The 24,610-nt window shown below is 37.7% G+C and overlaps 1 protein-coding gene across 1 annotated transcript in view; it reads right to left on the bottom strand.

The window, feature by feature from the left end:
* Positions 1-3,868: 3,868 nt before the first annotated feature.
* Positions 3,869-24,610, bottom strand: part of kdrl (kinase insert domain receptor like) — a 39,247-nt gene continuing 18,505 nt past the window's right edge. The window contains exons 19-38 of the mRNA XM_058397303.1: positions 23,377-23,491; positions 22,079-22,184; positions 20,708-20,992; positions 20,350-20,496; positions 19,867-19,995; positions 18,826-18,932; positions 18,371-18,506; positions 17,876-17,980; positions 15,973-16,086; positions 15,797-15,885; positions 15,557-15,710; positions 14,893-14,990; positions 14,297-14,419; positions 13,865-13,976; positions 12,275-12,374; positions 9,976-10,081; positions 8,938-9,059; positions 7,886-7,964; positions 7,569-7,669; positions 3,869-5,694 (exon numbers count right to left, since the gene is read on the bottom strand). Coding sequence (XP_058253286.1) covers positions 5,514-5,694; positions 7,569-7,669; positions 7,886-7,964; positions 8,938-9,059; positions 9,976-10,081; positions 12,275-12,374; positions 13,865-13,976; positions 14,297-14,419; positions 14,893-14,990; positions 15,557-15,710; positions 15,797-15,885; positions 15,973-16,086; positions 17,876-17,980; positions 18,371-18,506; positions 18,826-18,932; positions 19,867-19,995; positions 20,350-20,496; positions 20,708-20,992; positions 22,079-22,184; positions 23,377-23,491 — 2,509 coding nt within the window. The 3' untranslated portion in view covers positions 3,869-5,513. The remainder of the gene's footprint in view (positions 5,695-7,568; positions 7,670-7,885; positions 7,965-8,937; positions 9,060-9,975; positions 10,082-12,274; positions 12,375-13,864; positions 13,977-14,296; positions 14,420-14,892; positions 14,991-15,556; positions 15,711-15,796; positions 15,886-15,972; positions 16,087-17,875; positions 17,981-18,370; positions 18,507-18,825; positions 18,933-19,866; positions 19,996-20,349; positions 20,497-20,707; positions 20,993-22,078; positions 22,185-23,376; positions 23,492-24,610) is intronic.

Genomic DNA, 24,610 nt, shown 5'->3' with positions numbered 1-24,610 from the left:
GACTTGTTGGTATTTGGTATATAGTATTTGGGCTTGGATTGTTTACTCCTTCAGCTACTTGCATTACAGGAAGAATAATTTTTTTTTCAGTTGCTTGCACAATCAAACTGTAATGTTGGATAAAGGTACAGTGCATACAGTTGATCTGTATAACTACATCCGGCTCATTGTTTTGGCTTGGAGTGAGGGTGCGGACGTGAGGACTGACTCAAACTCACTTCTCAAGTGCAGAATCTGGATAAAGGATCGTGAGAATTGAATAACAGCTCCAATAATAGCCATTATAGAGATGGTGGAACGTCTTCTGTTCTGTCTTTACTCGGAATATAGGTTTTGGCAAGCTCCTATATCCTCTCACACATCCCCTTTGCTGATTATTTCTGTAGGCTGTTTTCTTTGGATTAAAGATTTGCATGAATTCAATTGTGGCAACAAAGTAAAAATAACAACATATTCAAATAAGTGAGTGAGCTTTAATTAGATCCACATGGGATGTTTGCTTGGGATTACTTTTACAGGCTCCTACTGTGTGACAGCTAAAAAGTAGAACAACAATGTCATAAAGTATGCAGATCATCACACACAGTTGAGCAAACCCATGTAGCAATGCGTGATGGGAACTGAGAGAGGTAGCATGTTTTGTAAGCTAATGGTGTGCTAATCGCAGGTTAACGTGTTTGGTAGAACTTTGGTGATGATGAATTTTGTAGGTGAGCACGACAAAAAATAAAGCACATCTGTTCGTTTTTTTTTAAATGACCTGTAATGGGTCTTCCCTGAAATAAGTGAACTGAAACAAATTTGTCCCAATGAAAGCCTGATTTACTCTTAAACAAATACATTATAATAAATAGAGCTAAGAAGAAAGCCACAATAAGCTCACAGAGCTGCTATTTATCCATTTTGTTGCATGACCACTATGAGCAGAACCCCAGAAGATTAACAGCTGCACTCTGATCAATGAGAGAATAGTTTACTCACACATGACTTGCGTAAACCCATTTTGGTACACTTGGAAATTTTGCTGTGTAAAAGAAAACTGAGCCAAGGAGAAATCGCAACATTCAGTCCCAGTTTCAGAACTGATCTGAAAACAGCATTAGAGGTCAGCCTAGCACACATGTATTTGGACTGGGAGAGGGAAGCTAAGAACTTGATAGAAACCCCTATTGCACTGGGAGAACATGCAAACTCTGTAGGAATCAAGTCACCAACCCCAAAGGTGAGTGGCAAACATACTAAAACCATGACACCAACATGTCTCCCTGACTCCCTATTGCTTTACAAAACATTATATACTTAACTGTTATATAAATTTTCTTTGTGTGAATTACATTCTTATTTTATCCCTAAATACACATATAAAGACTATGTGATTTTTTTTTTCTGTGTGTGTGTGTGTGTGTGTAAATACTAGGTATGTGTGTGTTGCTCTACTAGATTCTTGGCCAGAGTATGATGACCCCTAACCTCTTCAACATCCTTCCCCTGTTTGTTTGTGTAGATGACATGCAATGGAATGTTAGTAACATTTACCGCTCCTTCACCACTTTTTTTTTTTTTTTCTTTACTTATTGCACATATTCCTCCATGGTACAGTCAGTCTCTGTCCCTGGACACACCCAGTGCCATAGCTGGTAGGCATTGTGATCCCATAGGAAGGCCAGTGTTAGGATGGCTAAGAGAGCCTTCCTTTCCTGTTCACAGAGGTATTGTCCTGGTGACAGACAGACTGCCGACACCTAACCCCGTTCAGGAAGTATGTCTCCTTGGCCAAGGAGTAAGAGGAAGGGTACACACTTATGACACACAGTCTGAAAGGCTGTTAGAATGTCAGGAATATGATGCAAAAGTTTCTTCGGAAGTTAAATGGAACACAATAAATATGTTTTGCATTTCTCAATCAGTAAGAAGCTACAGGAATGGGCCATGAATCATTGCCATGATTACTCTATGTCTAGCATCCTGCAGAAGTACAACATATCTGTGAACATTCTACCCTGCAAAAATAAATTAAAAAACACTTCTGTTGATTGTATTAATGCCATAGCTGTTGTTACTGTCCACACGTCAGGCTTGCAGAATGCATAGAAAACATTAATTTTGTGAGTTTTTCCTTAAAATTAGATTTATTAGATTTTGTTATACACTATCTCACAAAAGTGAGTACACCCCTCACATTTTTGTAAATATTTTATTATTTCTTTTCATGTGACACACTGAAGAAATGACACTCTGCTACAATGTAAAGTAGTGAGTGTACAGCCTGTGTAACAGTGTAAATTTGCTGTCCCCTCAAAATAACTCAACACACAGCCATTAATGTCTAAACCGTTGGCAACAAAAGTGAGTACACCCCTAAGTGGAAATGTCCAAATTGGGCCCAATTAGCCATTTACCCTCCCCGGTGTCATGTGACTCGTTAGTGTTACAAGGTCTCAGGTGTGAATGGGGAGCAGGTGTGTTAAATTTGGTGTTATCGCTCTCACACTCTCTCATACTGGTCACTGGAAGTTCAACATGGCACCTCATGGCAAAGAACTCTCTAAGGATCTGAAAAAAAAGAATTGTTGCTCTACATAAAGATGGCCTAGTCTATAAGAAGATTGCCAAGACCCTGAAACTGAGCTGCAGCACGGTGGGCAAGACCATACAGCGGTTTTACAGGACAGGTTCCACTCAGAACAGGCCTCACCATGGTCCACCAAAGATGTTGAGTGCACGTGCTCAGCGTCATATCCGGAGATTGTCTTTGGGAAATAGACGTATGAGTGCTGCCAGCATTGCTGCAGAGGTTGAAGGGGTGGGGAGTCAGCCTGTCAGTGCTCAGACCATACGCCGCACACTGCATCAAATTGGTCTGCATGGCTGTCGTCTCAGAAGGAAGCCTCTACTGAAGATGATGCACAAGAAAGCCCGCATACAGTTTGCTGAAGACAAGCAGACTAAGGACATGGATTACTGGAACCATGTCCTGTGGTCTGATCAGACTTATTTGGTTAAACTTATAAACTTATTTGGTTCAGATGGTGTCAAGCGTGTGTGGTGCCAACCAGGTGAGGAGTACAAAAACTAGTGTCTTGCCTACAGTCAAGCATGGTGGTGGGAGTGTCATGGTCTGGGCCTGCATGAGTGCTGCCGGCACTGGGGAGCTACAGTACACTGAGGGAACCATGAATGTCAACATGTACTGTGACATACTGAAGCAGAGCATGATCCCCTCCCTTCAGAGACTGGGCCACAGGGCAGTATTCCAACATGATAATGACCCCAAACACACCTCCAAGACGACCACTGCCTTGCTAAAGAAGCTGAGGGTAAAGTTGATGGACTGGCCAAGCATGTCTCCAGACCTAAACCCTATTGAGCTTCTGTGGGGCATCCTCAAACGGAAGGTGGGGGAGCGCAAGGTCTCTAACATCCACCAGCTCTGTGATGTCATCATGGAGGAGTGGAAGAGGTCTCCAGTGGCAACCTGTGAAGCTCTGGTGAACTCCATGCCCAAGAGGGTTAAGGCAGTGCTGGAAAATAATGGTGGCCACACAAAATATTGACACTCTGGGCCCAATTTGGACATTTCCACTTAGGGGTGTACTCACTTTTGTTGCCAACGGTTTAGACATTAATGGCTGTGTGTTGAGTTATTTTGAGGGGACGGCAAATTTACACTGTTATACAGGCTGTACACTCACTACTTTACATTGTGGCAGAGTGTCATTTCTTCAGTGTTGTCACATGATAAGATATAATAAAATATTTACAAAAATGTGAGGAGTGTACTGACTTATCATATTTCATTTTTAGTGAGGTTTGTGCTTTGAATAGTGTCTGGGTTTATAAAAATGTAAAGGTAAATCATTACAATAAGTTGTTATGTATAAATATATAGATCTTTATTGATGCCTGGTTAAAATACAAGTGTAATGAATAAAAAAACAATATCTCAGTGCATACAATATACGTTGTCAATGGACACAAATCAGTCGAAAATAATACAAATATTGTCTGATCGTAGACTGGTAACTGTGAAAAATGTTTAGCAAGTAAAAAATAGGAGTAGTAATAGTTCTCTCCTGCCTGACAACAATCTTGGGTACGAGGCCACACATTTCTCATTGTCCCTTGTTACAGAATAGTTAATGATATTACCTGTAGGTGTACATATGCTTCTGCTATAATTTGTGATGACTATATATATATATATATATATATGTAGAGACCAGCCTGTTAAAAATTATATTACTTAGTAATCTTTTAGCCTGCCCTGCAAGCTTTAGTCAGATTATAGCAGAACACAGGACCCATAGTATTCCTATTAAAATAAAAAAGGTTAATAACCGGAAGTATGTAAAATGGAATACTTCTTATAACTATCACGCATACAGTGTAAACAACAAAAACGTTATTAGATATTGTGACCAAGTATCAGAGAAATGCAGGGCAGAAGAAGCCAGTATGCATGCTAGATTAGTCTTTAATAACTAAAAAAATAAAAGGAGTGTTCATTTAAATGTGATGGGATTATTATGTGATGGGACTATTTCTATTTTTTTTAATCTTATTAAAGTGGTCAATCTTCAAAATCAGTTATTTATTAAGACTTTTATTGTGATTGTAGCATATGGGGAGTATAACTAGTTCATAATTGAACTAGTTCACCATTAATATTGAGGTCAATAAAATAAACAGTATGCAGTAAACACTGTATTACAGAGATCAAATGTCTGAAGAAATCAATGAAATGGAAAATATGAACACTAGGTCTTATTAGGGTTAATCTAATCATAATTTATTTCTAAAAAAAATGTAGTGCAACAGCATAAATAGAGTATAACATTGAGAGCACTATGTGGATTCAGGTAATGAAAAATAATGTGCATACAAACTCTTACATCTGAACAAGTTTACATGTAGTTAGGATGTATAAAGAATGGCAGACATTATGAAGGAAAATCAGCTACAACAAATTAGTCTCTAAAATTTAAATGAGAAAATCAAACACTCCTGTTTGTATCCATGGATAAAAATATTTTTTCTCAAGGAAAGTATATCATATTACTTAGACCAAATATCTGTGTAAAAAAGTAAAATAAAATACTTTCCAGTTTCTTTTCATAAAACCTTTCAAAGTAGTAAAGTAATAAAGAAGCTGTTTTGATTTTGATTTTAGGGGATCTGTGATTTGATGAAAGAAAGCGATGATACAAGTTGTAATATGTTGTTCTTCTTGTGTTCACAGTAAATAACAGAAATACCTGAGGTGGTCTATGTGTTTATATGAGTCAACGCACACAATACAGCAGCACCGCTGTACAATGATGAGGAGATCATACAGATATAGCAGTGCTGGAACTATACTGACCAAAATACATGTCAAAATGGTAACAGAATTAATTAACAAAGTCTTTAGAAAAACAAAAGCTTCCTAAAAATAAGAAAAGATTAAGTAGTAAGTGTAATAGTCTTGAGCATGAGTAGGAGGCCCTGAAGGTTCATGGGTAGCAGCTGGAAACTCAGACAGGTGGTGTGGAATAGCGGACAACATAATTGTAGTCTGGTGGAGGGCTATGACATTCCAGCTCTGGATCCAGAGAGGAATCTTCCAGACTAGTGAAGTCTAGTGAAGGCACAGGTGGAGGATATTTCTCCTTCTCTCCATCTGACAAAACAGACTCCTTACTCTTAGTCTTCATCCTGAAGCAGAAGAAAACATATGAACCCATTTAAAGCACTCAGAATGTCTTCAATATGTTTAGTACATTTCATATTTGGATGATTTTTAATAGCATCAGTCAATGTTGTAACTTGCATTAATGTTTTTAATGCACTGAAAAACAGTTGAATTGCCCTATTTGTTGCTATGGGTTTGTGAAGTGCACTAGGTCAGACACTTTGGAGTAAATCATTGAGTATATTATGTGATTTGTCTGTGGGTTTCTGGTGAAAACATATACACAGACTGGAGTGCCATACTTGGGTCTGTAGGTACTAAAGCACATACAACAGTATGATCTATTGCCCTCAAAGCACATGTGTGCATTGAATGGAAGAGTCCCAAGTGGAATTCATGCACACAATGCTGATGGGGACAAGAAGAAGTAGTAAAGCTTTAGAAGGTCAAAGGTGGCAGTGATCAAGTGGTCTCTCAGCAGGAGCGCCTCACTGCAATGTATAGATCATTCTCTGCATGCCTGAAGTGGCTCTTCTTTACCCCAGTGGAGAGGCCATGGCAACATGGGCAAGGTTCTGCGAGCAAATTGTGGGCTTCAGTCAGCTTTTGTGTGATGGAGAACATTGGTTAGGGGAGCACTGTAAATAGTTTGGAGGAAGGATCAGCAAAGACAAACAGCTGTGGAAATTAGGGAGGCAGGGTGTTTACAATGAAACCCAATCCTTTTTGCCATATCAATCACACAAGGATGTTTAAAAAAAGGATAATAAGCCCATGTCTGATATCAACAGCATCTCTATTGCTTTCGAGTAGTCATGAAAAACTAAATGGGTTGATTGTGAAAGCATTAACAACAACTAAAGGTAGGCTCACATATAAACCACATTATAACTGTCAAACATAAGGGAAGATCTGCCTGCTACTTCTGTAGCAGAAGAACTTTAGAAACAACTTATGATGATCAACCACCATCCAGGTGCCAGAAAGCCATCATCTGAAAACATTACACTCTAAGGTGTCCTGGAATAAATAGCTGGATTATATAGTGAACTATAGTCAACAATCGAATGATCTCCTTTTGCCAAGAAAAAATGGCCTAGGGTATCACATAGTTTAGATGTATTGAGTGAGTCTTAGCTGATAACCTGCATAAAAACATAAACAACCATTGTAATTTAATTAGAACAGCAAAAACCACTGCTATGTAAGCAGAATTCATACAGTTTCATTCCAGGAACTGTTTTTATACTAAGCATTATTTTCTGATGTTCAACATCCAAGGGAAAAAAAACCCTATACAGATTGATATAGCTACATATGTACATTAAAGGCTCTCACTGTGGTGTTTTGTGCATGGCCATTTTTCTCCAGGCCATTTTTAGGACCTCCTGAGTACTGTCTACAGAGAAATGAGTGGCACTTGCCAGGACTATAGAAATGCTGACAGGAACTTGGCACCAGATTTTAACAGAAAAAAATCCTGGTCTCTGCTGACCCAAACAGGTCTAGTATGATTGCCTGTTTTTCAGTTTAGTAGGTGAGAAAGGCAGTGCCATGCAGACCGAGCAGACAAAGACATTAGTCGCGAGGCCCCGTAGCCAACGTTAACGAGCCACACTTCCAGCCCTGCTTTTGTTGTCTAGCTGTTGGGTTTGTCACCTTGAGCAATATTCCTCCACTGTGCCATTGTGAGGCTCTCTTGCCAAGTCACCTCTTAAAAAGAGAGAGGCAGTGACTGGGAGTAAGAGTAGAGCAGGGGGAAGTACAAAAAACTGTATGACAATTCTTGCATCTACATTCCCGCTCAGTGGGAGGGTTACTAAGGAGATACTTCTTCCTGTAGGGCTTGATGCTGTGAGTGAAACTGCTTTAACAGTATTATTAAGACTGCACTTACGCCAGGGCCATGATACTTAAGGGTTGAACCAAGGCATCCAAATGCTTCAGTGTCTTCAGATCATCGGAGGACAGACCCATGCCGCTGTCCGAATGCCCTCCCTGCAAATGACAAGGAGAAAACACATGCCCTGACATGAGTAATGGCATTATTAGAAAAATAAACATCTGTTTCAAGAAATACATTGGTTTTGCTGTCAGTGCAGCAGTGCACTGTGGATGTGCAGTGTTTTGTGTTACTGTTGGAAACCATATGTTTTTTTATGAAGATCTTGCAGACTTGTGTGTGGGGGTGTGGTGTGAGAACAAACTCCCCACCTCATGCATATCATTTGTTCCACTCTCCATTGTTACTTCATCAAAGGTTTTGATGCTGTCTGGACGAACCTTGATGTTCCTGAGTGAATCAAAAGTTCAATAACAGGTTAGTATTGACACAGTTGTGTGAAAACAATAATTTCCAGTGTTTGTGGAGCAAAATCTTAATAAAAGGTGCCAATAACATTTCTTTCCTTCACTGTTTCTTTTGAATGGTGATTCTGCACATTCATCCTTTTTCGCAGCCATCTGTTCATCTTGCATAAAGCACATCTCAGATAACTCACAAATGTTTATATACATATTCTTTACATAAATATATTTTTAAATGAATACAAATTTTATTGCAACTATATGTTAAAACAAAGTAATATGATTTAGATGAACAATAGAAAAATCTAAATATAATACATAAAAGGTTTTATGGTTCCTTTATGGGAGCTCAGTGTATGTGCTTAAAACTAACTCCAGAGCATTTTCTCTTAGAATGTCAGACTTATCAAATAGCTGCTTAATTCAGGTTTCGGGATAGCTGTCATGACTACATTTCAACACCAATCTTAATAAATGCACTTAGCTAACTTGAGAAAATACAACAGTTGAACAAATATTATCTTTAGCAGACATAAATTCTGAGAGTGCGTTTGTGGCTAGGGAGGAAATTCCATAAGAGGCCCATAGTGCAAAGAGCCTCTGACTCTCAGTGTTGTACCTGCCTTATCAGGAGCCAGACAGTGCTTTTTACCCTCAGCCTTAATAAACTTATGTAAGTCAGCTAAAGAACAGTGAATACTTTGTTTTAATATATCCAATTTTTGATACTATACTATACTATACTATACTATAACTATAACTACATAACTATAGACAACAATGATCCTACAGTATATTTTTAAATTTACATATATCTATTACTCTACATCTATATATATCTATATATCTATATTCCACAATATCTCTAGGTTTAGAGAGTTGTGCATATCACGCACAACAGTTGCTGTGGTATATGGCTTCAAGCAATTGTACATATCTGTCTATAATTACATGCTTACCACGAGCCTCCTGAGGTTCTGAGAGAGACAGGTCTCAAAGAAGTTTTCTCTGAACAGTCTGCATTTGACGGATCTGCTTTAGTCAGTAGTGCTGTGTTGATAGGAATGTAATGTTTTCCCTCCTGAAAGAAATGCAGAGTTTTAAACCATTTTTATGGAGGCCCCCTTAATAACAATGACATCACCACGCCTATGCTATTGCAGCATGAGGTAATTCAAAGTTTAGAGAAATCTGAACCTCTACATTCAGTATACAGTATGTACTGTTGGGACATCTCATTTACAGAAGAATTATCTGAGACAAATGAAAACATCACTCTAAATAAATCCTCTGTACAGTGTGACAGTGTATTTAATGTGAGGTGCTGATTGGTATCTAAAAAGTCCAGACTTCTCTAATCCTAAGTGAGATGGAGTAAAAAGGTCAGACTGGATTTCATCACTGATATCTAGAGTTTGATCTGATTCCACATTAGTTTGTAGTTTAATATGAGACAAGTGCCTCCCTTTCCCATATCAAAAAGTTGACAGGCTTAAAACGTTCCACGCTCCTTTCACACACACTTTGAACTGTCGCTGTTTAATGATGTGCCAGGAAGCAAGTTTCTTTAATCAGGATTTAAACTAAGTCTTTTCCAGAGTGTATACTTTGGCAAAGTTAAGACATAAATGCATGCTTGGTTTAACCTTCTAAAAACAAACATAGCTGCACTAAATGCTTTTATACTTCTTGTACTAGTGTAGCTTTCTTCCTTGTTCTTTTGTCAAAGGAAGTGAATAAGATTGTTGATTGGAGTTTCCCTTCTCACTTACTCTCGTGGGCAAAACTCCTCGTCATATCCTCACCATACCTAGAACCAATCAAAGCTACGACTTCCTGAGAGGATACTGAGCAGAATGACTCATTTACTGAATCGATGCCCAAATTCATTGTTTTTTTAATGCTATCCCATTGGCTATAGGCCTAATAAATCAAAGCAGGTTGTAGCACTGATATTGTTTTAAACTAATAAATGATCATTTGAACAACTCACTCACCTGCTGCACACTCGCCTGAAGCAGGTCTCCTAGCCTCTCCACTAGCTCTGTAAAAGTGGGCCTCTGCAGTGGTTCTCCATGCCAGCAGTCCAGCATGGTCTGATATCTACAGGGACCACACACACACAATAATAATCATCATCATCATCTAAGTAATGTGTGTAGAAACATAATATATTTATTTGTTAATTAGATGGACTGACACTACACATACAATATCTGTACATACAGCTATATATCAAGTTGTCAACACATTAGTGTGGAGGAGTATATCATAAACGTAGTCACACAGTGCTCTGTGCACTGCAGTCATAAATCTCTTTCCCCTTGCAACCATTAAGTCTATCTTGAGTTACCACCTCCCCAACACTACGGGCTATCTGACCTGACCTCTACGTTTCTGCCAGCTCATTTGCCTTTATCCTATTATAGCCTGTCATTAATAATTTCTGGTGTCACATGAGCAGTTAATTCTGCTGCTTTCAACACAAACATTAGAGGTGAGAGGCGCCTTCTATGTCTTTGAAGAGCTGTCAGCACCTCCCTCCATGTGGTACATCTCAGCTTTATATATCAGAGTAACGGTGATAAAGGAATTCAGGTATGAGACTCAGTGCTGAGAGTGGGGACAAGGAATGATTGTGCCCAATCCTGTTTTAATTGTGGTTCTGCACTAGGATGTTATTTACACACAGTCCACTCTCAGTTTAGCTTTCTATTTAGGGATAATATGATCTCTGATATCCATTTTGCATTGTTTTCAGAATGTAGTATTCTTTTCCTGAATTGTTGGTATGATTAACTAATTACTTGGCTAATAAAACACCTAATTAAATAAAACATTTTAAAAAAATTCCTGACTAAAAGAAACTTGGTATAGCAGCTGGTTATTTCTCATCAATCAACATATTGTGTTTTTTTTAAATAGATACAAAAGAGAAATTTCATCATAGATGGTGCAATTAAGCCTATTTTTTTGCTGGACATAAATCACAGTTAGATCTGCATTCATCAGGCAGTTTTTAAATGTGTGTGGTGGACTGAGCCCTGAGTTCTTGACAGAGTGAATCAGGCTTAACTAAAGTCTGGAAAGTCACATTCCTGATCAGTCTGTGAAGAATCAATGCTGATTTATCACCCAAAATATTTTAATCTCTTTTATCACACACATTTATGAGATAGTTTAGACAAGGGTCAGAGTCCGGAGCATGACTGATGCCTTCATGTGAGATCAATATCTCAAGTATCTTAAAAAAGCAGACATGTGGGAGCTCTTTCCCTCTAACAAAATTTAGCGATGATGCAGAATACTAATACAAAACCAATTCTGTTAACAAATTCTTTGAGGCCACATGAAACGTCTTTGTCCTTTAGGATGTAAGAGAGTAACTTGGCACCAGCTTGACATCATTTATGAGAGCCTGGGTACCTCATCCCTAAAGCCTCATGTCTGGACCACATTTTGTAAGTCATCTCCAATCATCATCATTCTTCCTTGTCTTCTTATATGTGTATTTGCCTTGATTTGGCATGAATGGTTATCAAAATGAGACCCGTTAACATCCTAGTTCCTAAATCCTAGTGTATATACAACATTGTGTTTAACATTTCGAAATCAATAAAAATGAGGAATTTGACACAACTGAATAGCTAGCAGCTTGCACAGGCTCATATTTCAAGAAGGGAGATTTAGTGTAGCAGAATTTTGATTAGGAACAGGCAGTAACACTCTCCAGACTGAACTTTAGCCTAAAGCCCCTTAGTGAGGCCACTAGACTAGGTCCACAAGAGCCACGGTTCTTATTGAAAGGCCCAGAAATCTGAGCTGATTGATGTCATGACCACCTCTTACCTATTTACATCAAGAACATATAGGCAAATGTCTATCTAGTTAGATTAGATAGATACATAGATTTTTCTTGCAATCATTGGATAATCGTATTATCATAATCTCTAGCTTTTGTTTTTTTAGATTTCTCTTTTTTAGTACCTTCTCTTTACTTAAGCGCAAGGTCTAAATGACGTCCAAAATGGGGTTCAAAAATCTCCTTTGTAGTCTCTCCAAGTTCACATAAAATTCTCAGAAACTGTTCAACAGCATTCCATGCTGTCTTCAACAGCAAAAAAAAAGCCTTCTCTCTTATAATGCATAAAACAATATACAATTTAAAGTGCTCTCAAATGCCCTCATAAGAAATGTGACCGTGACCATCTCTTCAACGGCTATATATTTTAACAACTGATTTATGATATAAAGTACAAAAGTATAAAATGTATAAAATTTCAGAGTCACTCTTACATTTCAGAGGAAGCATACTCAGGTGCTCGCATTCTGGTGCCTTCTTTCAAGCGGCAGCAGAATTCCTCATCAATTTGTACACCAGGATAAGGAGAGGCACCTGGGGAGAAGAAAGAGAATGGTTATCAGAACAGCTATAAAGCCATTTCCTGATGCAAAGGACTGATCATTTCAAAGGGAAAAGCCTTCAAAATTGCAGAACGGCTTTAGAGCATAGAGATAAGAGAGCCGAACTAGAAACAGTGGGACTTTTCAGTATGCTTAGGAGGAAAATGGACAAAAGATTGGTTTGTAACAGCATAATGTAGTTTCTAGTATAAATACATTCAGAAAAAACCTGCATAAATTAGCAACCCACAAGAGTTGGGGCTGCAACTGAATCCTAAAAATGGCAGGACTTATGAAACAATATTTTTCTGTACTTGCTTGAAATATTTCAGATAATATCCAATACCAGTAAATGGCACAGAAAAAGGTTAATCCAAGAGCATACTATGGTTAATTCAAATAACACATAATAACCCATTACTAATACATACAAACTACATCCAAACAACAAAGGCTAGAACTCCACCACACACACATAAAAGCACAAAACCACAACCCAAAGACAACTCATCATATATGCCTGAGAGTGTATTTTGGGTCTGATGTGAACATTTGTTCTTTAAACATTATCACAGGTTCCAATAAAAATGCTCCAGCTGGTATTGTGGAGATGAACAAAACAAACCAGTACAGTCCTCACACTGTTACACACTTTGTATATGAGGAGCTGTTGAGGCATGTTTTGGAGTTAAATATATATATATATATATATATATATATATATATATATATATATATATATATATATATATATATATATATATATAATATTCTTGAAGGTTGTAGTGGTTTCACAGTCGGTGCAAACATTTACAATGAACGTTTACTTAGTTACTCTCTTTGCATTTGCAGCTGGGGAGAAAAATTCTTTTTCTTTTTTATTACCTAAACTCAGTTGAAATTTGCTTATGTGCAATGAAATTCTCTCTCTTTTTTTAAACTGAGAGGACATTTACTTTTTTGTACAGAAGCAATCATTTACAAGTGGTCGACAGTTACTGCCTAACAGATCTGAAAGTCTCTGGACAACTCATGCTTTCCACCACGTGTCTTAGACCAAGGACATGAGGAAACACAATACATGTTGAAATACTTTTCTCTTTGAAAATAAAACCCCACTGTGTGGAATACTATATTGGCAAAATAGCAAAATAAAATACAACAAATGAAGTCACTATTCATTTCATTCTTCTCAGAAGGTTGCTATAAACATCCATGGTCCTTGAACTGTACAGTGAATTTGAATACATGAAACAGTTATGGTGTCCTGCAATAAAATACAGTAAGAGCGTATATTAAGAAAGCTCCTAAGGCTTGTGGTTTAGTTTTTCACAGGTGATCACATATTATTTACCTGATGCCACATGTGTTTATTTCAAATCACATGTACAATGTCACGGTTAGTACGTAGTGTATTTGCTGGCTTGTTGTTAATAAAGGAGACTGTGACATACACCCACCAGGGGCAGGGCTGATATTTACCCAGAGAGAAGATCTCCCACATTAGCACACCAAAGGACCAAACATCACTCTGTGTAGTATAGATCTTGTCAAATATGGCCTCTGGCGCCATCCACTTAAGAGGAAGTCTGGCCTGTGGAAAGAGTAGCAGATCCAAGTGTTCAACCAGACCCTGAATTCACCTGTGTGAACTGTAGCCATACATGCAGACAAACAAACAGTATAACTGTGTAAATCTGCTTTAATACAAAATCAGCATGATATCTGTGACCACACTCAACCCCAGGCAAATATCCTCTGAATAGAATAATATTGTCAGTGGCTAAAAAATGACTGAGTACATGCCAGCAACTCTTGGCATTAGCAAAATCATTTTCCATTTTTCAATAGTTCCAGTCTAAGACTGTTATAATAGTTGTCCATCAAGTTAAAAATGTAAAAGTGCACACTTACATCTCCTTTGCGCACATAGTCTGGGTCCTTATACACATCTCTGGCTAGTCCAAAATCGCATATCTTAACAACATTGTTCTCGGACAAAAGGATGTTCCGTGCTGCCAAATCACGGTGAATACACTAGGGGGGAAAAGGAGGCAAATGCTTGACTTATAATATGTTTCAAATTCATACATGTCAGATTTGAAGAGAGGAATTGTCTGGGTTGCCAGAATTTCATGTTTTATCTACCATGTGGTGCAACACATGGAAGAAAGGTGTGATAATGTGGAGCAGCTGATGTGATCGTGCAGAACGTGAGACGTAACCACAGTAACATGAGCACCACAGTTCCCTCAAACAAAGTCTAATGTTCATATTACATTTGTGCCCCATTTGTGTGTGAGCATATCTGTGCAGATTTATATGTGTGCAGTAAATTAGGAAATTAGAAGCATTGCAATTTAAAAGAAGTAATTAAACAAAGTAATACATTATTAGCTGGACACAGCAAAACGCATAGGTTTCTAGGGTGCAAAAGAACAGGATTTGGAGTCATGAATTATCTGTACAATGTAGGGCAGCAATTTAATTATTTTATTTTAAGCACTTACTTTTCGCGAAGCCAAAAACTCCATGCCTTTGGCTACTTGAAAGCTGTAGCAAATTAAGTCCTCTAGTGTCAACACTCTCTTATACAAGTCTTCAGACTCTGTGTGAAATAGTAAAACAAAATCAGCAACAAAAACATCCATTTCTAACCACTGTAGAAACATAAGACATGAAATCTTCACATGCCCACTGATAATTTGCAGAAGATAAACATTCCCTGTGAAGCTTGTATGCTTGTCTTGAACTTTGAGTTGTTTTCCTCAGATGCTTCCTTAAGCTGCAAATATAGCTAAAATTTCTGGCACTTATTTTTAGATTATTTTTAGATTCGGGTGTGCAGTGGTGTGTATTTTTGGGTGGAGGGGTTGGATATTGGGGGGGTTGTGTGTGCGGAGGGGGGGGGGTTGACGCTTCCTCTGTTCTACCTGGATAAACAGTTTATCAATATACAGCACAGGCAGGAAATGAAAAAAAAAAAAACAAGGTCTACGGACAGCAGGCGACAGTGGGTCGCGATAAATATAAGTTGTATTTATGTATCCTGGAGGAAGTGTCCGATCAAATTGAAATGGAAAAACAACCAGAGGAGTCTTTGGAGCAAGCAGGGTGGGGTGGAGGTGAGAGGGGTAAGACTGTAGGAGGGGAAGGAAGACATTCAGCCACTACCTTCCTCTTCTTCCTCTGAGTCACAGTAGCTCTTATCTTCAATAAAGCCTGAGCTGGCTGAACTTCCCGTGCTAGCCACACTCTCCAGTCGACGCTTGAGGAGCTCACTTAATTCGCACCCTGAACTCGGCAACGTCGCTTTGCCATCCTGGGACTGGTCAGGGAAATATACAACAGTTAGTATAAAAAACAGTCATGTCACAAATTCATTCATCATATACCAAAGCACATTATACTTACTTTATAAACCACAAAGTCTCCTCTCTTTCCCCTTAAGTAATTAGATAGATTGCCATACTTGCAGTATTCCACAATGATCATCAGTGGGCCTGAAACAATACATAATGAAGATGATTTAACCTTGCTTTAACAAGTACTTTAAATTAGGACCTGAGCAGTAGTTTCTACTTTCTCACCTCCTTGCTTAGTACAGGCTCCCAGTAGATTGACAACATTGAGATGGTGGCCAATATGAATCAGTATCTTCAGTTCAGACATAAGAGCTCTGCATTCGCTGTTTGTAGCTCCTCCTGTTATAGATGACAAGAATGCAGGAGAAGAGAAAACAGATTATTAGTGAAATCTTTCTCATTCTGACTGATAGTAAAGCAGTCAGAATAAATAGCTGCTTTACAATAGCACACAAACTCTTCTGGAAGTTAAATGACTGATGATCTGTATTTTGATTTTTGATAACTATAGATTTGTCTGTAGTTCATAATCTGCAGTATATAAATAAAACAGAGCTTTATGCATGAAAATAAATTCATATTTATGCATGAAAATAAATTCTAATTTAAAAAGTGGATCTATTATCTAAAGGCCCAGTTACATTTTGTGTCTCTGCAACAAATACAAGGAACTATAGTATGCTTTTTTAACAAATAAACAGAGAGCTTGAGAACATGTCATTAAAAATGCTTCTAAACAGATAATAATCACAGATAACATGATACACACTTATATCAATCAACTCAAATGGCTGAATTATCATTATTGTACATCAATGCATGCAATATTTATATAAATAAAAAACTAAACTTTGCTGGCAAAATTGCACATATTATCAGAGTCAGAAATTTTGGTCAGGCACATGAGCCTGGTGACCATTAGAGGCCAAAGGGTCAAGAACAAGCCTGTTTTTTTGTGTTACATATAATGTTTTCTATGGTGCAACTCCATCAAAATGTCACAGAAAAGCTATGTTCTACAGAAAGCAGTAATACAAACAATTCCATTAGGATCTTTTTGATGGATCGTTTGATAATAATAAACCCGAGGACAATTTTTTCCTTGGAATCGTCCTTATTGTTTCATATTCTTAAATAGATTTGTTTTTATGGATAATATGTAAACAAAAAGAAAATTAGCTAGATATTTCACAAAATGATTAGATTTAGTATTTTGGAAACAACAAATTTCAAAACACACAGGAACTTTAAGATAGTGTGCTGCTTTTCATTAGAAACTGACCCAGGCTGCATAAAACATCATCCGGCCAGCTCCTCTTTCCTAAGGATTCATGCTTAAGGAGGATTGATAATGTGACACTAGTGGAATTATATATCTAGATTACTCTGATTTATCATCATCATCACACAACTCCACAACTGGAGAAGCATTTATTGCTTTTCAAAGCAGCTGATTCTCTCCACAAATGTTGGTCTACATAATATGGGAACATATTTCGACCATGAAATATTCCAGTGATGCAGTTCCATTTAACATTATAAATTTTTGTTTTTCTCTTCCTTCTTTATATAAATCTTTAAGAATTTGTTTACAAAATTGTATATCATTCCAAAATGCTGAAGGTGTGGTCTGGTTGTGTACTCTCACTGGAGCATGCACACACTAGATTTTTTTTTCCCCCAAATGCAGTAAAAATGTGCTCATAAATCCAAAGTGGGGATAACCATATTAAGCTCAGGATGATTTTAAAACATCTGCTTGGGGTTACTTAATGAAAGTGTACATGAATAGTTGCACATGCATCACAATTAGACCTGACATTTTGAACCTGTTTCATATCTGCACACTATCATTCTTAACAGCAGGGTCCTCAGATGCAAACCCTATACACAAACCCTCCACATAGCTGCTAATGATCTCTGCATCTATCTTGTGATTACAGGTTACTTCATTAAATGTGAATCTAATTTAAACAAATAAATATTAGGAGACATGGTTGTTCTCACTATGGTACACAAGTTCACTAGAAGGAGATTATGCAACAGTTCAAACATTTGATATGGGCATCTAATAATAAAAATAATTGCAATTGTTCAGAACCAAATCAATGATTTGTCATTAACTTACCTTTCAGCATTTTAACAGCAACTGTTTTGCATGTTGAGAGCTTGTCTATGCCAAATGCAGAAGCCTCTACAACTTTTCCGAAAGCACCATGGCCCAGAGTTTTACCTATAAGAGAGAGATTGAGGGAGAGAGAGAGAGAGAGAGAGAGAGAGAACGTGAGTTTGTCGGTTTACTTTGTCCTACCTCGAGGATCATAAATCAGGCTGCTTGTCCTGTCAGTAAAGATATGTGCTGGTAATTAAAACAATATGCAGAGCTTGGGACCACTTCTCTAGCTCTCCACAGGGAATTTATGGGGTACTAAAGAACGTAAGACAAACACGGGTCACTGAGAAATAATGGTACAATACTTCCATCCGAAAAGCCAAACATCACAAGTGCATGACCATATCCATACTGAAAACTTATTCATTATTTGGCTTTTTAAAGATTAACTCACTTTTGAGGTTCCTTTAGGCGTTTTTATGCTTAAACCAATGTAGGAATTAAACTCACCCAGTCGAAGGCGGTCTCTGGGAAACTCCCATTTGTTGCTGTCATAAGGTAAACGATCCCACTGTTCATTAAGAGGTATCTGGTCAGGATCCATGATGATAGACAGGTATCCTGTCTTTAGATCTGCAGAACTTGGCTAAATGAAAGTAGAGATTTGCATTTTATATTCCATTAGGGGTTTTATTGAATAACCTTTTGTTATAATGAAAATAGACCACAAAATATAGTGTGTTATGTATGCACAACTTTTGAAGAGTTAGCATTACCAGTATAAAACTGCTTACTATTTATATCTATCTATATAAAAAACATGCTGATTAAATGTTTTCTGTTAGGGTAAACCCACAGGTTTCCAGTCTGCATATATTCTTAGAAGTTCTCAGTTCTCAAAACTTTCGATAACAGAGGCAAAGCAGTGGTTTTCTAACCAATTAAAGCCTTACTGTAGCCGTTACCTTTCTCAGCTTGCGGATGAAGAGAATGAGCATGATCCAAAGGAATGTGGCAGCAGCTCCTGTGCACACAAGGATGATCACCTCGATATTTGGCTTGCCTTCATCGCCTGAAGTAAGACAAAAGTGCATACCACTGGTCAAGATGTTGTTTGTAAGCCAGTCCCCTGAGGCACTTTTTGCAACTTTGTTTACTTTATTGTCGTTTTGTTTTAAATCATTTTGTATTCAGCTTGGACATGCAGGCACAAGACATTGTTCATGCAATGTTTATTTCTGAAGAAGCATAGTTTCTCATTATTGCACAGTCTACACTCTGTGATCAATTACAAAAAATCCACCAGTCAGCATACTGCCTAAGCCATTAGGAATTTCTTTTTCCAAAAGGCATGAAACAAATAATAAAGCAATCAAAGCACATTTCCCGCTCTACTTGGCTTTGGACAAGCTCAATGCAGACATTCTCAAATATCCCAAATTCATTCACTTGGTTACACCAGACAGCTTTTACCACTAAGAGAACAGAAGAGAACATTTGTGACTGCCTGTGGGATCATTCAAATGGACTCACTGCGAGTAGAAGCTGTGTTGTGCCGTACTGGGCACCATAATTGGTCATTTGTCTTCCCTTAGAGTGTTTCAAGTTTCAAGCCTTTCGCTACTTTAAGAAGCTATTCTGCCAGTCATTAGTGAAGCTCCTTGCTGATAGCACAAAGGTCAACTCCCAAGTGAGGGACCCTCTCTGCAACCTCTATCATAAAAAAATGCCTTGGAATTTGTATGGCATTCCCAGAAACCTTAGAGTCTATCTCATGGGATGGGTTAAAAATGAAAAAAAAAAGTCTGGCTAGAAGTTTTGTTAATCCTATTCACACAAATACATCAGCGCATACATATATATATTTCAGCTCATCATGGATTGTGATGTTGGCATAAAAATAGAAAAAAAGAATGTACTTTTGTGCTGACATACCAAACCTATGTTGCAATAACTGAGTACTGAGCACTGGTTTTAAGAAATGAGAAGTGTGATTTGATACTCACCCAGGACAGTGATGACTGCACTAGAGGTTACTGCACCTTCAGTATTACTGGCCTGACACTCATACATGCCTTCATCCTCTTTCTTTACCCTCTGGATTATCAGGACACCATTGTCCTTCAGAGTAACCCCTGCAAGCATTTTTTTATGAGTCAACAGTATATTGCTCTCTAATTCTTAAATTACTCATTAAAATTCAATTCAATTCAATTTAGTTTAGTTTTTTGTGTAGCACTTTTATGATATGACATGATATGATATGATATGATATGATGAAGAAACCTTAAGAGGAACCAGTAGAATGACTTTGACTGTATGTTTGTTCACATATAAATTGGAGTGTGTTCAAGCTGGAACATGCTTGTAAATTCATAGTGCTCGAGAGTATTTATATGAATTATTTTATTCATAAATTATGCCTTTATTTTGAATGTGATGAAACAATATGACGTTTAAGAACAACTTGAACAGCAGATCGGATTCACCTTGTCCTTCTGTGATGGGAATCTTGTCCTTGTACCATGTAATAAGTGGAGGTGGCACACCATAAGCCAGACATGTTAGTGTCAGTGTACTGCTGCTGTTCACATCCTGACTGGTCAAGTTCTGTGTCAACAAGGGAACTCTCCTCTCTGTACAAATAGTTGACAAGTTAACAAACTGAAAATGATAGATATGTCTATTTTCACATAGTAACATGCATGTTACATTCAAAATCTTTCAGCTAGATATGCAATTATGCAGAATTAGCATTATATCAGAAACGGAAAATGCTATAACATCATAATAGCATACACGAATAAATGTAATGTAAATGTTCATGGGTTAATAAAAGTCACTCACCATCAATGATTAAGTTAGAAGATGAATTGACCACAGATTTAGTGATGAGGTTGATTGCTCTGCACTCAAAGCCATTTGTGTGTTGTCTAGAAACATTCTTCAGTCGGAGTGATAGGGAGACAGAACAATTACTGATCTGGATGGAGCTGTTACTCTGAACTGGGCGACCCTCTGAATCATACCAGCTCAGCCTGTCATAGAGGAACCGTGTGCCCTGGCAAGTCAGAGTGACATCATCTCCCTCAGTGGCTTTCAAGGGATTGACCTCAAAAGACTTGGAATTTTCTGAAACACAATAAAAAAGTTAGATTTGTGTACTAGGAACAAACGACAGCATTGATTTTTCCACAGATTTTTAGATTCTTTACAATAAAGTATATAACAATATTCACATTACATAAACAGTCCTAGAAATAGTGATCAGGCATGGTTCTACTCCATACTGTAGTATCCCACACTACAGCACACAAAGCTGCACATCTCCGTCACGGAATGTCAAATGTGCAGTTATTTCCTGTTTCATCACTACTAATTGGAAGCAGGTTGTTGGCGGAAGGCGGCAGAGATGGCCGACCTGAAGCAGCTACAATAGAAACCAGGCTGAGGCCAGGCCTCAGGGGAGCTGGAACACGCTTGTTTATTCACAGTGCTGGAGAGCGTCTCGAGTTCCGTAAGAGAACACAGCTGTTATTACAATTCGGTCCCTCTCACCAGCATTCCTGTGGTTAGAGTCATCCCCACCTTGGCACAGCACATTCTCTAGGCCATTGTATTCTCTGGTCCCCTATAGCTTGCCAGCGCTTTTAATTTGCTAATTTCAGTAACTGATTTTAACATGTCCCCTTTCTATTTCACTGTTCAAACTCCAGCTGCCTGAAGTCTGTCTGTTATACAATATACCTAACTCTTTCTCATTGTTATAATCCCATGAGCACAGCTGAAGTATGCTCAATTACATACCCCTCCTGTTCAGTTCAGGAATAGTGATTCACAATCAGGATAAAAGAAAGAACTGTGCCAAAAAGCACAGTGCTCTCAGGAAGTGGAACTCCACACTTCACAGAATCATGTGTCATATGTCAGTGGGCGCAGTTTGTGTTTTTGGTTCTCTAATTTGCAATGCTGCATGGTGATATGGTTTCAATTAATGCCTCCCTCCCCCTCCTAATTGTACAGTCCAGTGTGGATGTGCAAAGATTGCTTTTTTGCATGTGCTAAGCTACTCATTAGCTTATGTATATATAAATCAGTATACATAAAAGAGCCAGATTTTACTGTGTGCTTAACCAAATAATAAAAACCAGCAGGGACCAATTTTCTTAGCATGTTTTATCCCTGGAACGCTAGATTAGATCTAGATATTTCACTTACCATTCACATAGAAATGAGTCATCACTCTCCTCTCTCCAAGGCTATTGCTGGCTTTGCATGTGTACACTCCTGACACATTAGCCCTCACAACCAGGGTGCTTATTGTCTGTGTAAAAAGCAACACATTTTTTTGCAATGTAAATGTTTCACCTACTTTAGTACACTACCTAAATTACTGCAATTAATCATATGGTACACTGTGGTGGTTTGCAGAAAATAAGTTTTGAAGCATAAACTATTGCTGGGAGTATAGAAAGTTGCTGGGTTGCATGTCATTTATACAATGTCAGTACACAAGTGGAATTTTATTAGACATAACAGTAAACTCAGTTGTTGGCAAAGGAGCAGACTCAAGAGCTCCCATAAAATGTACAGGAATCACTTCAAATGTATGCCGTCTCAGCATGTCTCAACATAAATGTCAGTAATTTTCCAGGCTGTACTCAAAGCTAATTACACCTGACATATAGGGGAAAAGGCTTTGTAAACAAGTAGATACAAACAAGTCAAGTTTATATTTTTGCAAGCATTGTCAGTAAGTTAATCAAGAACTAAGCAGGGAACTGGATTTCAGGCCAAGCACTGAGGGTTTCTGCTGTGTTATTTTGGTTCTGATTGGCAGTAACATAAATCACCTATGAAATTTTGAGGAAATTGCAAATTTATGTCTAACATAGAAATTAGACTATTTACCAGGTGTTACTACTCTTATGCGGTATTGTATTACAGCAAAATGCAAAATGTCCATGTTCCTAAGCTTGCATTTCAACAAATATTCCCAAAGGATTGAATCCCCAATGGTTCAGCGAGGCATTATAACTAATGCCCTCTCTCTTGGACACAAACCTTCTTCTTTCTCTTCATTTGTAATTGCAACACATTCTGAAGCAGAAACCTACCAGTATGTTGTTTAAAGGTGAAGAATTTATATGAGAATTAAAGGAATTTGCTCTCAACAAATCTTAATTTTTAAGTTGGGTTTTGTTTTCATTTAACTTCAAGTCTTTTCGTTTACAAGGGCTAGGTAAATATGGCTTGGATATAAATTGTGTGTGGTATACTGCAACATTTTGTCAGAGGTCATTACATGTATGTTGTGAGATATCATCAGAAAGCAGAAAAGCAATCTTGAAGCTCACAATTACATGTGGGTTTCTGATTAACAACAATTTTACATTTAATGTAACTGGTTTTACACTAGTTACCACTTGCTTTCAAAAAGGGTACAAAACATATCACAAAATATGTATAAAAGTTTAATTTGAATTTTGTTTATGTATTCAGCATACAATACATACCTTGTTTCTGCCATTTATCTCCTTAAGCTCATTGGACACAGCCTTAATCATGTTTGCTGGATATGAATTTTTGGCACTTTCTTGTACAGTTATTGGATTCCTATATAATTTGCACCTACAAGAAATAGAGGAAAGGAATTTCTGTGATTAAAAACTGCCAAAAGACTGAAAAAAGCATATATGTTTGAATGAGGCTTATTCTATGCAGACACTGGCAAATAAAACATGTGAAATGCACATGCAACGTGTGCAGAAAATGTGTTTTACTCAGATACAGCTCCTTTTGCGCTTTGCTTTGAGTGAAAGAAATACAGCTTCTGAGAGCATGAGTAAATAAGAAGACAAAATTGGCTGTAAACATACAAAAAAAAGTTGAAAAGGATATGCTACTGCCAGAAAATATTTCCTAGCATTAACGAAAATCATCTGTTTAACAAATGCCACTTAAGACTATATGCATTTCAAGATCACCCACAAATGTCTAGTGTTTTTTTTTCTGATTTACTGTGTGGAAGACAACAAAAGGTTATGCTATATCCTACTGAGGAAAGTAACAATAGGATTAATGAGAGTAGAGGCCAAAGAGGAAGCGGTAGCATGACAGGATGGGCTGAGACATGCGTCACCACTAGAAGGAAACGCCCCTCTCTGGCTGACTAAGATAAGCCTGACTCTGAGACCTCCCTGGCTGAAACACTGGATAACTTTTTCTTACAAGAGACTCAAACAAATAACGTACCACAACCCACACCACACTCCGGTGATCACCTCACTTCTCTGACCATAATCAATAACACAACAACCATGCAATAAACATCACTTTAAAATTATGAATTCTGGAATTATTGCATTTTTTTTTCTTGTTTTATTGAAAAGAGGAAGGTTATTGAAGACAATTACTCTGATTGATGTACTGACCTGCTGAAATCTCTTCTTAACACATTTGTCACAACTAATTATCACTGAACACCAGAGATGTTGGCTTTGACATTAATGATTCCTCTGTGTCAAAATGTTAGACATGAAAGATTTGAGTTCTCATTGTGAATGCTCCAAAAGTTCATTCTCTAATCATGTCCACAGCTATGACCCATTTACCCTTTATATTAACCTGATTTTACAGCTGTGATCTTTTGCTATAATTACTATATAATTTGGGTGCACAGATACCACTTTTTGTCAGGTTCATTCACAAATTGCCCTTTAAACTGGGGACACCTGGATGGCAGCACAA

Source organism: Hemibagrus wyckioides, linkage group LG08 (genome assembly GCF_019097595.1).
Source record: "Hemibagrus wyckioides isolate EC202008001 linkage group LG08, SWU_Hwy_1.0, whole genome shotgun sequence".
In the NCBI taxonomy this organism is placed as follows: domain Eukaryota; kingdom Metazoa; phylum Chordata; class Actinopteri; order Siluriformes; family Bagridae; genus Hemibagrus; species Hemibagrus wyckioides.
The sequence above is the reverse complement of the archived record's forward strand: the minus strand, read 5'-3'. Positions and strand labels throughout refer to the sequence as shown.